General features: G+C 54.5%; 1 protein-coding gene and 1 long non-coding RNA gene across 7 annotated transcripts in view; one reads left to right on the forward strand and one right to left on the reverse strand.

The window, feature by feature from the left end:
- PAK6 (p21 (RAC1) activated kinase 6) overlaps positions 1-17200 on the forward strand; it is a 39502-nt gene that overhangs the window by 12964 nt on the left and 9338 nt on the right. For 3 of the 6 annotated variants that reach the window (XM_015141860.3, XM_015141861.3, XM_015141863.2), the window contains exons 3-5: positions 1688-1799; positions 13834-14042; positions 14895-15545. In XM_015141860.3, coding sequence (XP_014997346.2) covers positions 13839-14042; positions 14895-15545 — 855 coding nt within the window. In that variant the 5' untranslated portion in view covers positions 1688-1799; positions 13834-13838. 6 annotated transcript variants of the gene reach the window in all.
- LOC144329838 (uncharacterized) lies at positions 11395-14881 on the reverse strand. The gene is made up of 2 exons (XR_013395501.1): positions 14662-14881; positions 11395-12218 (listed from the first exon to the last, which is right to left on the reverse strand). It is a non-coding gene; the product is annotated as an uncharacterized LOC144329838 (long non-coding RNA).

The raw sequence follows: 17200 nt of genomic DNA on the forward strand, positions 1-17200 counted from the left end.
AAAATAAGTGACCATAGTGACCTCAGTTAGTCATTGAAGTCTGAGGTGCCCAACAATGATTTTTTAAATCCCTGCACTGTCCTTGGTCCCCGCTCTGTGACACTGGCAGTCACCCAGCCACCACTTGAGGGCAGCCATTTAGAGGCCACATGTACTGAGTTTCCAAGCCAGAACCTCCTCAGCACTCAGCACTCAGCACTCAGCACTCACAGAGAAGAGCACACATCTTCTCTCTGGGGGCCCAAGACAAGGAGAGCAAAGGTCTTCTCACTTCTTTATTTGGGGAAGAGACAGGTGATCCCTGTCCCTTCCCCCAATATAGAAAACACCCGCTACCCCAAAAGAAACATGGCACGGGGGCAGCCAGGAGTGAGCCCCTTGGAATGGCCATTCTGATCTTAGGCAGAGACTGCTGAGGACAAGCAGGGGATGCCGACTCTGGAACAAAATCACAGGCGGAGAGCTCCGGAACAGGCCCCAGCCGTCTGGAGTGCGGGTCTCCTGCCCTAGGACTGTCAGGCTAGAAAGTCCTCAGGACTCAGGACTGCGCAAGGTCTGACAAGGGAACTCGAATCCCTTAAATCCCACTTTCCTGCCTGCGCAAGGGGCTACCTCAGCACAGTCTTGGGGCCCTGTCCACATGGGACAGATCATCCAAGGTGACAGGTTTTCGGACTTCCGCGTGGGCTCTCCAGGATGTGTGGGTGGGCACACGCGGCCCCGCGACAAAGGAGAGTCGGCCCGCGGCTCTGGAGCGTGCATCTGCGATGCCAGTGAGCCAGGTGATTACACACAGCCGGCACCCAGCTGGTTCTCCGGGTCGGGTCTCCGCGAGGCGGCCACCAGGCCGTGGAGCCGCAGGCAGGTCCCCGCGGCAGTGGCCCCCCAGGGCCCGGAGGCGAAGGGCGGGCGGGAGCTGGGGGCAAGCAGGTGGAGAGAGAGTTAGGCAGCGGGGCGCCCCTCGGGCAGAGGGGCTCCTGGCCAAGGCCCCAGCGACCCTCGGTAACTTCTCCCGCGCTCTGGGTTCGCCGCCGCGTCCTACCTGAGGCCACACCCTGAAATCAAAACCGCGGCCAGGTGAAGCCGGCGCTGCACCAACGTGTAAGCGCGGCCCCTCCTCGGCGTTCCCGCGCCGAGGTCCCTCCCGCGGAGGGCGGGCCCGGCTCCCACGGCCTCTTCGAGCGTTCCTGGGCTTCCCGCTCCGCAGGTGGGTGCCCCGGCTGCCCTGGAGGGTCGCGGCGAGAGGACAGGCCTCCCAACACGTGCGGCCCCCTTCCTGGGTGCCCATGCCCCGAAGTTCGGGACCAGCCGGCGCCAGGCGAGGGGCCTTGGGCGTAAGCATCTGGAGCTCCGCGCCCCTGGAGCGGGACCTCCCTCCGCGGGCGCCCGCCTGGCGCGGGGCATTCGCGTCCCCGAGAGGGCGCAGCAGTGGGGCCTGCGACCCGGGTGGCCGCGCCGGGTCAGAGTGCGGCGGGAGAGGGGCCGCCCCGGAAGCGGTGCTGCGCCCAACGTCCCCTTCTCCCCGTGAGCCCCGCAAGGAGGCTGCCGCCTCTTGCACCTGAGCCAGGAGTTCAGTCGGGAGGCGGGCGCGGGGCGGTTCCCAACGCCTGGACGCCAGCCAGTCGCAACACCCGCGGGAACACTTGCTACACTGGCCATAATGCATTTCTGATCTGTTTCCGCGCAGGCCTGCGGAGGACTGGCCCGGGAAGGTCCCAGGTCTTCCCTCGCCTCAGCGCCTAAGAGAGCGGTCCAGAGCGGGTGAGGAGTCTCGAGGAACAGGCGGAAGGCGCCGGAAGGTGAGTGAGCGAGCGGCCCCCGGCCCTAGAGCCTTCTGCACCCATTTTGAAGAGCAGGCAGGGAGGGACGGTGGGAAGGCAGGTGGCCCTCCTGGGCTGGCTCCTTCCTGGTACTGCTAGGCAGCGGAGGTGGTCCCTTCCAAGTGCCGTCTCTCGATCCTTAGTGGGTGCATGTTAAGTCACTTCCACCACTTTGCCCCATGGCCCAACAGTAGACTGGCAGACGTCAAGGCCTCAAATGGCCCGCCCTGCCCCCGGGCCCATCTTCAGGTCTGATTGCCATCAGGTCTGATGCCAGTCCTGGGTGAGGGTGTCACCGCGGCAGAGTGCAGGGAATTCATGCTGGGGAAGAGGTTCCCAAACAGGAAGGGTGGTGGCAGGCCCAGTGGCTGTGCAGGGCAGGGTGGGAGGCAGCCGCGGGAGACTCCTGCAGGAGTCACAGGTGAAGCTGCCGCTCCACACATCCCAGCCCACTGCTCATTCCCCGGGTCTCCAGACCTGCTCAGGCGGCATCCGATCTGGAGTGCAGGTGCTGCTAGGAGCACTGGAGGCTAAGCCATGAAGAGCTCCCAGGGTTGCATTTTCTGTATCTTGCCCCATTCTGGTGTTTTTGTTTTTGTTTGGGGGGAGTGGGGGCTTTTCTGACTCGTTTTTCTGGGTGAAGGGGGCAGAGGGGCTCAGGTCTGTATCCATGCTCAATTTTCGTAGCTGGTGTGGCATAGGTTGCCACACTGGGTAAAAAAACGCCTGATTCCATGCAAGGTTAAGAGTCAGCCTGCAATGCCATGAATTCTACATGGTATATAGGACAGTGGCCAAAGACACATTTGGAACCACAGAGAGTGGGGTTTGAATCCATCCAGACTTTGCCTTTGACTCGATAGACAAGTTGCTTCACTTCTCTACGAACTTATAAATGGCCTCATCTGTAAAAATGGGAATTCGAATGCCTTCCTCATAAGGCGGTTGTGGGGAGTAACTGCCTCATCAGCCTCCGGCTGCTATGTTGGGAAGGGCTAAATCACTCCGAATTCTCCCATCCTGGAGAGCTTTAAGGGCAGTCTGGCTGTTCAGCAAGCTATTGTCAGAGGGTATTAGAGCAAAGCAATAGGAATAAAGTAAAGGTAGGGGTCCTTGGACGGCGAGCAGTGAGAGACCCTAATTCAGGGTCTCTGGACCTTGTGGTGACCAAGGAAAGGGGCCATTTCTGGAAGAGCATCTGGCTTGGGCATCAGAAACAGCAGCATCCCCTGCATGTCACACATGTTCATGTGTTCATGGGTGACCCTGGAACCTCAACTGTTGCCTGGGACAGAGGGAGCCTCTGGCTTGAGCTTCCAGTCCCATCTCTGCTCTGCATACCTGTGTGATCCAGGGCAGGTCATTTGACTTCTCTGGGCACTGGGCATTGTGGATGAGCCTGGAGTTTGGAGTCGGAGAGATCTGACTTTGAATCCCAGCTCCACACTTAATGTCTTGGACAGTTACTTCTCTCTGAGGCTCAGTTTCTTCATCTGTAAAACAGAGCTTGCAATAGCTACAATTGGCCATTAAATACACTAATAAAAAGCACCTAGCACATTCTCTCCTGGTGGGCACTTTATAAACATACCTTTCTTTTCTTACCTCCTCCTCCTCTCTCCAGCTCCCTGCTTTCTTTAAAATGGGCCCAGCAGGTTCAGCCCAACTCACAGTGGTGTTGTGCGTATAAGGAGGTGAAGTAGAGGTCTGGAAAGTTAAGGGCTATAGGAAAAAAAGGCAATCTTGTGATTAGGGATGCCAGAGGTTCCTTCTACCTAGGCATTGAGGACCCTATGCTGAGGACTCAGACCTTTGTGTGCAGAGGCTGTTGAGAATCTGGGGTAGTGAGAAGGTTCCTGGCTTGCAGCCCTCCCAGGAAGCCATTCTTCAGGTCTTGCCTTAGAAATAACCGCACACCCAGGAAAGCCCAGTGCTGTGCAGCAGGAGGGGATAGGCAAGGGTTGGGATTCCAGGTACAGTAAACGGAGGTCAGAGGGCTGGTGTGGCCTGAGCTGCTGCTGGACCGCAGCACTGTCTGTGCAGGCTGAAGCTGGGCCCAGGAGGAGGGCCTGAGTCAATATTGACCTTCCTTGGCTGGCCGGCCTGCTCTTCAGCAGCTCATTCAGCTGGAGTGTTGACACAAGTGACTGAACGAGCTGTATTATTGTATTCTTTTAAACAGCAGCCCATTATCTCTCCTCTGGGGATTCACTGGGGCCAGTGGTATGGGAATGGTGACAAAGGCAGGCAGCCCAAACATTTGGGCAGGTTACGTGCCATGCTGTCTGCCCTGGCCCATGCTGCATCTCTCTGGGTCCCTCAAGTGGGACAGCAGAGCTTCAGGGTCCCGCTCATCCTCCCAGGGCCTCTCCGCACTTCAGCACAGTGACCCTGGGCAGGTTGCCTGAAGCTTGTGGGCATCCACATGAGGGCCACGACCTGCGTCTAGCACCCTCCTCCCCTGCAGGTGACAGCTGAGCAGAAAAGCAGATGAAATGTCCTTCCTCCGTGTATTTTGGGGGCCAGGATAGGGTGCTGGGGTGCCGCCTCTCCTGACTCTCGAGTCACGTGAAGAGTAGCAGATGGCAGACTCGGACCCCAGTGGAGGCTGAGGTGAGACAGAGTTCAGCTCCACATAAGGATCAGCGAGGGGACGGAGGGGACAGAAGGCAGGGGCTGCAGGGGGAACTTTTCATCACTGAATGAGTTCTAGCCGAGGGCGGGCAGCCTCCTGTTGGGAATACCAGAGGGGCTGAAATTTGGGCCGAGGGGAAGGTCAGACCCCGTCAGGAGCCCCACAGATCTTGCATTACCATCTCTTCTGGCTGCGGAAGGTTGGCCTAGAGCACCATCTGTCTGGAAGAAGCAAACAACCGCACAGGAGTGAGGATTTTCTCTCGTTTACCATGGTCCCCAGAGCCTGGAGTACAGTAGGTCCATAACAGATGCTGTTTGAATAAAGGAATAGTATGATTTCCCAGCTGGGCACGGTGGTGTGCTCCTCTAGTCCTAACTACTCAAGCAACTGAGGTGGGAGGGTGGGTTGAGGCCAGAAGTTCGAGGCTGCAGTAAGCTCTGATCGCGCTACTGCATTTCAGCCTGGGCGACTGAGCGAGACTCTGTCTCTAAAAAAAAAAATTTTTTTTTTAAACAAACTTCTGAAAGTAAAGTTTGAGAAAAATCCTTCTGGCCAATGAGAATAGTCCAGTGAAAGACTGTCTTCTGTTCACAGTAATTCTCAGCCAAGGGGTCGGGTGAGGCCTGTCACCTGTCAGAATGTGTGTGGGACGACAGTTCCCAAAGGGGGTTACGAAGAGGTCAAAAAATCCTGCTGCAGGTCTCAGGGCGTCAGGGCCCAGCCCTGGAGGTGACAGGGTCCTCTGGAGGCCACTCAGACAAGATGGTGATGGTAGTCGGGTACTTGCCTAAGTTTTGTAGCACTAAGGGGGCTCACCTCTGTCTTGGGGCTGTGATTCTAGGATAGGCCCTTCCCCAAAGTGTCTCGGGTGGGCCTGAGAATAAAAGAGGGTGGTGGTAGGAGCAGATGGCCACTGCAGCCAAGTTCACATCCGGTTCTGGGTCAGACTCGTGGCTGCCCCTTCTTTGCCTCTCGGCTTGAACAAGTCACTTCGTCTCTCCTTCTCTGCATCATGGAGACAGTACTAGTGCTACCTCACAGGCTTGTGGCGAGGAGATCACTTGTGTGAAATGCTCAGCCCGGAGCCTGCTGCTGACAACTTACACTAGGCGTTTCCTGAGTGACGACCATGAGAAATACCCAAAGCTCCTCTGTGAGCAGGAACAGATGCTCCCCCTCACTGTGCCTGGAGAAGCTGGCAAAGGTGAATTAATCCATCCCTTGTCACCTACAAAAATGCTGAGGGCTACAGAAGGCAAGTAGGCCAAGGTCACAGGCTGGAACTTAGGAACAGCAAGCCCAAGGTCCACACTGAACCGGCGCTCAGCCTTGTGGCTCAGGACTTGAGCCCTGATAAGCCTTGAGCCCTCGCTGTGAGAAAGCCGGGGCATGACACCCCCCTCTCACTCCCTGGCACCTTCAGCAACCCAGGAGCTGGCCCACTAGGCAGCAGCCTCCTCTCTTCCCAGTCACCCGGAAATGGCAGGGAATTCCACCAGCTTCATTTCTAACAGCTTCCCGGCAATCCCAGCACTTACACAGCCAACCCAATGCTGACCCCTCCAGGTGGCTGCAAACCCCTTTAGACTCACTTTTTGGAAGCCAGCTTCCCAGCCTCAGCACGTTCTTGGGAATCCCTTCGGTGGGCTTTGTCCCTTCCTTGAAAGGGACTCAATATGTGCAAATAGCCCAAACTTACCATAGGCCAGGTCTGGAGGGCCAGGTGGGTGACCACGTGGGAGACCACCACTTCTGGTGAAAAGTGGGGTGACGGGTTAGGAGGACAGCTGAGGTGGGCTCACAACGGCCCCAAAGGCAGTTCCCAAAGAGGAGTTCTGGAAATACCAGAGCATGTTTGAAACAGGCAGGTACATTCCCAAGGGGTCTGCCTCGCACAGCGACGCTCATTTGAATGCCCACGCTCTGGCTTGAGGTTTAAAGGCAGACTCATCCTCTGTAGTGCCACCCTGCATTTGTGGGGCCCTGATGGCTCTGGTGGCCCTGGCATCCCAGGGCCTGGCACAGGGATGTCTCCTCTCCAGGGAGGAGACGTTGTTGGGGAGGGTAGCCCACCCACAGCGCAGCTGCTTTTCTCAGCTGTGGACACTAGACCAGCCAGGCCTCAGTGCCGTGCTTTGGGAATCCCCTTGTCTCTGGGGAACAGCAGTGTCTGCCACAAAACTTACCCCGCTTCAAGCCAAGGCTACAGGTTGCCTTCGGCTTGGTGTTCCTAAGTTCCGGCGTCAGGCTGAGCCCCTGCAGAGGGGTTGTGGGCGCACCCTGTGCTGGAGAGAACACATGCCTGCTGTCCCTGTAGCTTTTCCCAGATGCCAGCCCCTGACCATCAAGCCCCCACCATGACCTCCTGGAAACATTTTACTCACCCCTTGCTGGGTGGAAAAACACCTGGTTCCTTGCAAGGTAAGGGTCAGCCTGCAAGTTCGGACGGCCCCAGGCCCCGTGGCCTCTGACTCACAGGTCAGCCCAGGAAAGAACTTAGCAGGCTCCTTCCCTGGAGGGGCCAACCCTGTCCTACATCTCCCACCATATCTCACCCGCTTCTGTTCATAAAGACCTCCAGGGAGGGAGAAGAACCACAGCCAACTCAGTCTGGGGTGAGCATGGTGGACGGAGCAGGGGCTCTGGAATCAGGTCTGGGTTCAAACCTCAACTCGGTCATTTCCTGGTTCTGCACCCTCAGGCAAGCTGTTGAACCTCTTTGAGCCACATCTGGATTTGTGGATAACAATTCCTCCTCTCAGGGTCGCTGTGAGGATTAAATGAGTTAACTCTCGGAAGGGGCTTGGCACATAATAGGTACTCAAGAAAAGTTCCTTCCCTTTCTGTGTCTGAGACTGCCGCTCCTCCAACACCACTGTCCCGCTCCTCAGCGACCCCAGGTGCACGTCTCCCTGAACTGTCCACCAGCTCTCCCCTCGGCTCCCTGAACTGTCCACCAGCTCTGCCCTCGGCTCCCTGAACTGTTCACCAGCTCTGCCCTCAGGTTTACTGGAAGTAGCAGCATTTCCTTCAGAAAGCCTGTGCCAGGAACTGTTGGCCCCCACTGGCCAGGCTCCGGCTGGAGGAAGCCCCACAGCAGGGGAGCTTCCTTCTTGAACTGGTTTGGGCTGGACCCTTCCCTCCCAGCCCTGGGCATCCCCCCCGATGGAGTTACGAGTCAGCCAGCAGGAAGATGTCCGCAGACATCCAGAAGAGGGAAGTTCAAAGCAGTCCTCACACACGGCGGTGCATTTCCAGCCTGAGGTGGAGTCTTCAGTGTGGCCTGCCTCCCCTGTGTTAGGGCGAGGTGTCAGCCAGGAGCGGCTGGGGCTGGGGCTGGGGCTGGGCCCGAGCTGGCCGCCCCGCTCTGCTTGTTGCCACCTCAGGGTCTTAGGCTCACATCACTTCTTTCAAGCTAGGCAGGAGAAATGGCAGGGTCTGGCTATCTGAGGGAAAGTCCTCCTCCTTCCTCCTCCGGGTGTCTTCTTGAAGGAAAGCTGCTCCTCTAGATGAATTGCGTGCCGATGGAGATGCTGGAGGGGTGACAGGTAACAGCTGGCATGGCCTGTTTGACTTAACCTTGGGGCCTCATGGCTGGTGCAGCACCTGCCTCCGTCAGCCTGGCGGCCTTGGAGATATGGATGGGAAAAGGAGCCCTGGAAATGGCAAGTGGAGGCCCTGGCTGACCAGGTGGGTGTGCTCTGAGGACGTGGCCTGATGCTGAGGAGAGTCACGGCATGTTTTGTCCTGGATGATTCACTCACGATGACCTGGGCAACACTGGTCCCATTCAGGTGGGCGAGCGTCTCTTAGGCACTCAGTCTCCATGGATCACTCTTCTCTGTATTTAAAATACTTTGTTTTCGGCCGGACGCAGTGGCTCACGCCTGTAATCCCAACAGTTTGGGAGGCTAAGGCGGGTGGATCACCTAAGGTCAGGAGTTGAAGACCAGTCTGGTCAACATGGTGAAACCTCATCTCTACTAAAAATACAAAAATTAGCCAGACGTGGTGGTGGGTGCCTATAGTCCCAGCTACTCAGGAGGCTGAGGCAAGATAATCACTTAAACCTGGAAGGCAGAGGTTGCAGTGAGCCAAGATTGCACCACTGTACTCCAGCCTGGGCAACAGAATAAAATTCTGTCTCAAAAAAAAAAAAGTGTTTTTTTTAAGAGAAGCAATCCGTCATCTTTAAGGAAAACTTAGAAAAAGAGTAGAAAGATATGATAGAAGGAAATCACCTGTAGCCCCACCAGGAAAATGGGACAACTAATATTTTGATGTATTTCCTTCAAATAGCCACTGTATTCACACTGCATTGACAAATTACCATAGGCAAAATCTTTAGAAATCCCCTACCCCTAATCTATATCATCAAGAATTCCACTTTGGGCAAAGAAAACCTTGATCGTTTAATTTGTGTCTGGGACGTATCAGTGTGGACAGGTTTAGGCCCCAGCAGGTTGTGGGCTCCGGGAGAGCCCACCAAACCGGGCCCCTCGGAATGACCACACTGGACCTGAGGGAAGGGACAGCCAGGCTACGGGTGCCCGCCATCACTCCTACCGGCTTTATTATTTTACCTTTCACACTGAGGTCTGTGATCTGTCTGCATAATTTCGGAGTATGATATGAGCTCATTCTTCCAGATTCATTTTTTTTTCCATGCAGATATAAAATTATTTCAACTACATTTATTAAAAAGATCATCCATCCCCCAGCATGTTGCAGGTCACCTCTGTCATTAATCAAATGACCTCAAAAGAGTGGGTCTGTTTTTGGATTCTCTCTTCTGTTCCATTGGTCTATTTGTCAATCTTTTTGCCAATTCCATACTAAATTGATTATTGTAACTTTATAATAAATCTTAGTATCTATTTAGTATAATCCTCCAATTTTGTTTGTTAAGATTGTCTTGGCTATTCCTAGTTCTTTATGTTTCTGTATACATTTTAGAATCAGTTTATCAATTTCTACCAAAGGAAATATGCTGGGATTTTGTTTGAGATTTAAGTAAATCTGCAGGTTAACTTGGGAATAATTGACATTTTTACAGTATTGAATCTTCTAATCTATGAACATTCTTTAATATCTTTAATAATGTTTTGTATTTTCCAATATAAGGACTTTGTATATCTTTTTGTTAGATTGATTCTAGATTTTTTTTTTTTTTTTTTTTTTTTTTTGAGACGGAGTCTCGCTCTGTAGCCCAGGCTGGAGTGCAGTGGCCGGATCTCAGCTCACTGCAAGCTCCGCCTCCCGGGTTCACGCCATTCTCCGGCCTCAGCCTCCCGAGTAGCTGGGACTACAGGCGCCCGCCACCTCGCCCGGCTATTTTTTGTATTTCTTAGTAGAGACGGGGTTTCACCGTGTTAGCCAGGATGGTCTCAATCTCCTGACCTCGTGATCCGCCCATCTCGGCCTCCCAAAGTGCTGGGATTACAGGCTTGAGCCACCGCGCCCGGCCAATATTTTGTATTTTTAATGTAAAATGGTATCTTTTTTAAAAAATTTCTTTTCTTTTTCTTTTTTTTGAGACAGAGTCTCACTCTGTCACCCAGGCTAGAGTGCAGTGGCATGATCTCAGCTCACTGCAAGCTCCGCCTCCCAGGTTCACACCATTCTCCTGTCTCAGCCTCCCGAGTAGCTGGGACTACAGGCACCCGCCACCAGGCCCGGCTAATGTTTTGTATTTTTAGTAGAGACGGGGTTTCACCGTGTTAGCCAGGATGGTCTCGATCTCCTGACCTAGTGATCTGCCCACCTCGGTCTCCCAAAGTTCTGGGATTACAGGCATGAGCCACTGCGCCTGGCCCTTTGTAAAAATTTTATGTTGTTACTGGTATGTAGAAATCCAGTTGATTTTTTAAAATATTGACCTTGAGGCCAGGCACGGTGGCTCACGCCTGTAATCCCAGCACTTTGGGAGGCTCAGGTGAGTGGATCACAAGGTCAAGAGATCAAGACCATCCTGGCCAACATGGTAAAACCCCATCTCTACTAAAAATACAGAAAGTAGAGGTGGGTGTGTTGATGCATGCCTGTAGTCCCAGCTACTCGAGAGGCTGAGGCAGGAGAATCTCTTGAACCCGGGAGGCGGAGTTCTCAGTGAGTCGAGATCACTGCACTCCAGCCTAGGCAACAGAGCAAGACTCCATCTCAAAAAGATATATATATCTCTTTTTGACTTATATATATATAGTCCTTGAATCAAGGACCTTTTAAATTCACTCCCTTAATCCCAGTTTTATGTAGATTCTTCCGCATTTCCTACTTACACAGTCATGTTGTCCCACGCAGTGTTGGCCTCACATTTCAAATGAGTCCTGGCAGCCTCCCTTTAGGTGGTTGATTTTCCAGAGCTAAGTGATGGCCTCTGGTTTCTAAAGCTCTACTCCCTAGCCCCCAAAGCCTGAGCTCAGCTGATTGCTTCTGCCGACTCCCACCCTCACCATCACCACTCCTGGCCCTGGGACAGCCTCTGGGCTGTCCTTTCTTCTCCAGCCTCCCTGCCGCCTCTGAGAAGAACTTCTTCCGGAATGGCTCACTATTAGAGTGGACTCAGGAGAGGCCCCCAGAGTCACTGAGACCATTTGCTAAAGATGCTCTCCCTGTGCATCCCCAGAGCAAAAGCTGAGTGCGTGGGAGGGGCAGGGGAGTTGGGGAGAGGGGTGTTCTGGGGTGGGTGGTGGGGGGCGAATTCGCCAGCTCTTCTTCAGCTGCAGTCTGTGTCCCTGCACCTCCAGAAGACTTCACAGAGCTAGGGAGGAGGGCACAACAGCAGCTCAACTAATCCCGGGATAGCAGGTCTGTCCGAGAGACTGGGAGAATAGACCTGCTGAATAAAGACTCTTCTGTAGCAAAAGGCAAAGGCTGTAATCCCAGCACTTTGGGAGGCCAAGGCAGGTGGATCATTTGAGGTCAGAAGTTCGAGACCAGCCTGGCCAACATGGTGAAATCCGTCTCTACTAAAAATACAAAAATTAGCCGGGTATGGTGGTGGGTGCCTGTAATCTCAGTTATTCAGGAGGCTGAGGCAAGAGAATCACCTGAACCTGGGAGATGGAGGTTGCAGTGAGTCCAGATGGTGCCACTACACTCCAGTCTGGGCGAGAGGGCGGCAAGACTCCTTCTAGGAAAAAAAAAAAAAGGCAAAGGCCAAAAGGGAGGAGGACAAATTTTACCAAGCCATGATGTATATATGGCAAGGTCCCCAGGTCCCAGACCCCTGACATCAGGCATGACCCCTTTGACTGGTAAGTCTAAGCAGAAAGTGGTTTGGTGTTACTCCCAGACTTGTATCTGCCCAAGTGCCAGTGTATGGAGGGCCTTCAAGCCAGGGGTACAAAGAGAGGTGACATCACAAGAGAAACAGCCATCATGTATGGGGACTCTGCTTACTTCACACACCCTAAACCCTATGAGCTGTGTTTCATTAACCCCACTGGCTCAGATCATTTCAGTAACTTGTTCAAAATCTCTCCAAATTAGTGGGAGACTCCCTACAACTCACCTGCAACTCACACAGGTTATTTTGTTACAAAGTGCTTGGTCTGTAAGGGTCCCGCCCATGTGGCTCTGCCTCTAGGGAGTGTCTGGTGGACTCCCGAACCTCAGACCCAGCAGCACGACTGACATCGAGATGTGACGTGGGTTCTGATTGAGTCATGCACGGTGAATTCCTAGTGGGGAACCACTGGCTGTCCAGGGTCCCTGCTTTTCTGCCAGCTGCCTCCCAGGTCTGCGACCTCCTTCAGAACCTGCCAAAAGGAAAATGCTGTTTCCAGAGGAGGAGCCGAAAGAGAACACGATGGCCCTGCACTCCAGATCTTCGGGTGGATGAGTAATCCAAGCATTCAGTTCAAGAATCACGTTTCAGTTTGTTTCTTGAAGCCTGGAAGTGACCTTTTCAGATACATAAGAACCCAGTGAGCTGTTCTGAGCCTCTTCAAATCCGAAAGCATTCAAGTGGCAGCCCTGACTCTGTCTGCCATCAACATGTGATCCCAGGTCCCGGGCTCCCCTGAAGGCAAAACTAGAGCAGCCCTTTGGAAGTGTCCCTCCCCTTCCCAGGCCCCCAGTTCCCCGCTCTCAGATCTACCCACACTATCCATTGCAAGCCTGTGTCACATCTGTGGATGGAGCTCAGCACGACCTTAGGCAAAGCCAGAATCAGCAAGACACGGGACACAGGCTTGATTGCAGGTTAAGTGTTTTTGTTTTGTTTGTATTTTTGAGACAGAGTCTCACTCTGTTGCCCAGCCTGGAGTGCAGGGGTGCAATATCAGCTCACTGCAACCTCAGCCTCCTGGGTTCAAGCAATTCTCCTCCCTCAACCCCATGGGTATCTAGGACTACAGGCACATGTCACCAGGCCCGGCTAATTTTTTTGTATTTTTAGTCAAGACAGGTTTTCACCATGTTGGCCAGGCTGGTCTCAAACTCTGACCTCAGGTGATCCACCTGCCTCGGCCTCCCAAAGTGCTAGGATTACAGGCATGAGCCACCATGCCCAGCCCAGGTGATGTTTTACATAGAGCTCCAACACCAGAGAGAAGAGTGTCAAGGGGAGGTGGTGCTCTCTGCCTTCTCTGGAGAGCTTTACCCCTAAGTTAGCTGCTCCTCACCCACCCCAGGCTATCCTCTTGGCTCAAGGCCTTTCTGGAATTGAGGTCAAGCACCTGGTAATCGTGAAGGCCCTTTGGGGGCTCCCTGATGCATAATACTCCCAGCCCAGGCGGCATGTCTGTGATCAGCTTGTTGGTTTTTTATTAATGTATCATATTAACAGGTTCAGCCATCCTGGGACAAAGCTGAGTTGTAATAAAAAAAACAAAAAGCCAACAAAAAAATAACTTTAATATACTGTTGGATTCAATGTGACAGTTTTGTTTAAGATTTTCATAGTTATGTTCCTAAATGATATTGAGTCAAATTTTCCTTTCTTGTACTCTCCTTATCTGGTTTTAAGAATCAAGGTCATACTCGTTTCATAAAACAAGCTTGCTAACTTTCCTCCCTCTTTCCCCCTTTTAAAAATTCGTTGACAGTGGAATGATACTTGTAATGGGCTTTGGATTTTATCAAAACACACGCCCCGAGTCTGCCTGCTTGCAGGGGACTTGGCACAGACAAGAAGACACCTTTTCCTTGTTTATAGTCTGCATTGGCTTATTTATGGCGCTTTTGTTGTTTCTGGGACTGTTCTGCTGGGAGCCAGCCATTTCCTTGAGGAAGCAGAGATGAAGGTGGAGGGAAGCCCTAGGCTTCTAGGGGAGCTTTGCTGGGGGAGGGGAGGGAGCCTGAGCCTGGTGCCCCAGCCCTGCTGCAGCCACCCGTTTCCTGCAGGAGCTCGACCTGACTCTACCTTTACAGGCACCATGTTCCGCAAGAAAAAGAAGAAACGCCCTGAGATCTCAGCCCCACAGAACTTCCAGCACCGTGTCCACACCTCCTTCGACCCCAAAGAAGGCAAGTTTGTGGGCCTTCCCCCACAATGGCAGAACATCCTGGACACACTGCGGCGCCCCAAGCCCGTGGTGGACCCTTCGCGAATCACACGGGTGCAGCTCCAGCCCATGAAGGTAAGAGGGGCAGGCAGGGATGAGGTTCAGCCTCTCCCAGTGCACAGACAACCATGCCTGGCTAAACTTCAGAAAGGCCCCTGGAGGAACCACCTACTTCACAGCTATCAATTCACCAGCCATTTTAACTCCCTGCCTGTCAGCCTGCCATTCTCTCCCTGGGTAAGCCAGGGTGAAGGGGCCTGGGAAGACCCTCTCTGCAGGGTGGTGTGGGGTTGCCAGATTCAGCATATGAAAATGTAAGATGCTCAATTGCATTGATATTTCAGATGACAACGAATAGTCTTTTAGGACATGTCCCATTCAATATTTGGACCTGCAGCCCCATAGGGACCGAGGGCTCTCCCAGACCAGGAGAATTTTAGTTGTGAGGGTCAGGACTAGTAGACCCAAGAGCCTGGCGGAAGTTGGGATCAGGGGCCCTATCAGGGTTTGGAGGCCACGACGCCAGTGTGTGTGGAGCAGCCCCCTGGCCTGGTCTCTTTTCCTCAGTGGGCTGGGCACCTCTCCCCCAGCCACCCGTGGAGCTAGAGAATGGAGCCCTGCCCCCTGAGCCTCAGCTCCCTAGCCCAGCCGACCACAGCCCTGGGCATGCCGGATGCAGCCCCATGGCACTCACCATCTGCTCTGCCGATGCTGGGCCTTCTCCCCGCATCCCTGCATCCAGCACAGGTGGGACCCACAGTGGCCCTGATCAATTATGGAAAACTTAATGGGCGGACAACACAGCAGGGAAGGTCTTTAGGCAGTCCTCCCCAGGGCCCCCAAGGACATTCTCTGACCCTGATCTCCCGGCTGCCCCTCCCTGCCACAATCAGGCGGCTCCCACATGCTTCTCTCTTCCCCCTACAGACAGTGGTGCGGGGCAGCGCGGTGCCAGTGGATGGCTACATCTCGGGGCTGCTCAACGACATCCAGAAGTTGTCGGTCATCAGCTCCAACACCCTGCGCGGCCGCAGTCCCACCAGCCGGCGGCGGGCACAGTCCCTGGGGCTGCTGGGGGATGAGCACTGGGCCACCGACCCAGACATGTACCTCCAGAGTCCCCAGTCTGAGCGCACTGACCCCCACGGCCTCTACCTCAGCTGCAACGGGGGCACACCAGCAGGCCACAAGCAGATGCCGTGGCCCGAGCCACAGAGCCCACGGGTCCTGCCCAATGGGCTGGCTGCAAAGGCACAGTCCCTGGGCCCCGCCGAATTTCAGGGTGCCTCACCGCGCTGTCTGCAGCTGGGTGCTTGCCTGCAGAGCTCCCCACCAGGAGCCTCACCCCCCACAACCACTGGTAGGCGTGGAATGAAGGCTGCCAAGCATGGCTCTGAGGAGGCCCGGCCACAGTCCTGCCTGGTGGGCTCAGCCACAGGCAGGCCAGGTGGGGAAGGCAGCCCTAGCCCTAAGACCCAGGAGAGCAGCCTGAAGCGTAGGCTATTCCGAAGCATGTTCCTGTCCACTGCTGCCACGGCCCCTCCAAGCAGCAAGCCAGGCCCTCCACCACAGAACAAGGTGAGTCAGGAGCCTGGTCTGCAGGTGTCCACTGGGGAGTGGGTGTAGGGATGCAGGCCCTGCCTGGCCTTCCCCTTGGAGGATTTGCAAAGAGGCTCCCGGGACTGCTTCTGCCTAAGGCGGCAGAAATGTGCACGGTAACCTCTCCTCTGAGGAGGGTGGCTGGCCGCCTCCTTCCCTCCCTTCCTTTCCTTCTTTTCTCTGTGGCAGTTGTGTTGTTTCCCATTTCTGTCATTATTTGTCCCGGAGTGTGTGGCCATAGGAAAAGCCGGATTTGCCTTGTCCGGGGGCAGCAGGAGGCCGACTTGTGGCATGCGTGACTGCTTCAGATGCGCATTTTTCTTGTGAGAAAGGAAAAGGTGAAGGGAGCTCCCGTGGTGACATTTCTTGGCAGGCAGAGTGGAGCACTTTTCACTTCTTGCAGGCTCTCCAGCATCCTGTCCATAGTGCCAGTAACCTCCTTCCCCATTTGGCAGAGGAGGAGACTGACACAGAGAGGGTGAGACACCCCCAGGCATGATGGAGAATGAGTCAGAGAAGGAAGGTGGGGAGTACTCTGGGGCTGCCTGTCTGGCCCGGGCCCTCTTGGCTCATGAGTCACGTATGAAGGCTTTACAAGCACAGCAGTCACTTGTTCTTTAGCTCCTTCCTGGGAGGGTGGAAGGCAGGCCTAAGAAACGACTGCCGACAGGGGGATGGGTAATAGAGCCTCCCCTCCCTCCTGGGAGGGCCTTAAGACAAGCCTGGGTCCTCCCCTGTCATCAGTGGGGTGAGTGTGGCCTGCACAGGGTGTGGGTTTGGGGATGGCCTGGACTACAACCTTTCTCGGTCACTGTCTGCCGGCTGAGGTACTCAGAGAAAGGTCTTGGCTTTGTGCACTCCAGTCCCCTACTAGGTTAAAGGACAGTGGGTTGGGATCCCCATGGGGTGTGGCTTGATGCACCTGTGAGAGGAACATGAGAATCTGTGAGCTGCAGGGTGTCTGGAAGGCTGTGCCCCTGGGGAGACTCGGCCAGAAAACCAAGGTAAGATCAGGACAGTGCACCCTGCTGGGAAGGTGAGAATCGGAGCCTGACCTCCCTCTGTCTCTCAGGAGTCCTGCTGGGAGGCCTCAGGGATTTGAGAAAGGGGTTGTCAACACTGGGCTGGGCACTCATTTGCATCCTTCTGGGCTCCTGCCAGCTCCCCACAGCATGGGGGAGGCCTGTCCATCCCTGCACAGTGCACTGAGTACTCACCGTGGCCACTGCTGCGGGGTGTGCTGGAATGTCCCCCATGCTTGCGGGAGCAGGTGGTAGTTATCTTGAGCTCGACAACATCATACTTCCAAATCCAGGGCAGTGGTTTCCTTCTGGGCAACTCAGACACACCTTTTGAGAGTGCTACTCTGGAGCCAGACCTCTCAATGGCAAGGCTGAGACCCCCTGAGCTGCTCTGGGCCAGGGCTTCTCGGTGTCTGCACTGCTGACGCTCAGGTTGGGCCATCCTTTGTGGTGCGCTCTCCTTGCACTGTAGCAGCCTCCCTGGCCTCTACTCACTAGAAGCTGGTGGTACCCCCGGTTGGAATAATCAATAATGCCTCCAGATATTGCCAAATGTCACTTGAGCACCCCCATTAAGAACCACTGCCTTAAGCAAATTCAATAACACAGATG

The sequence above is a fragment of the Macaca mulatta genome, chromosome 7, assembly GCF_049350105.2.
Source record: "Macaca mulatta isolate MMU2019108-1 chromosome 7, T2T-MMU8v2.0, whole genome shotgun sequence".
Taxonomy (NCBI): domain Eukaryota; kingdom Metazoa; phylum Chordata; class Mammalia; order Primates; family Cercopithecidae; genus Macaca; species Macaca mulatta.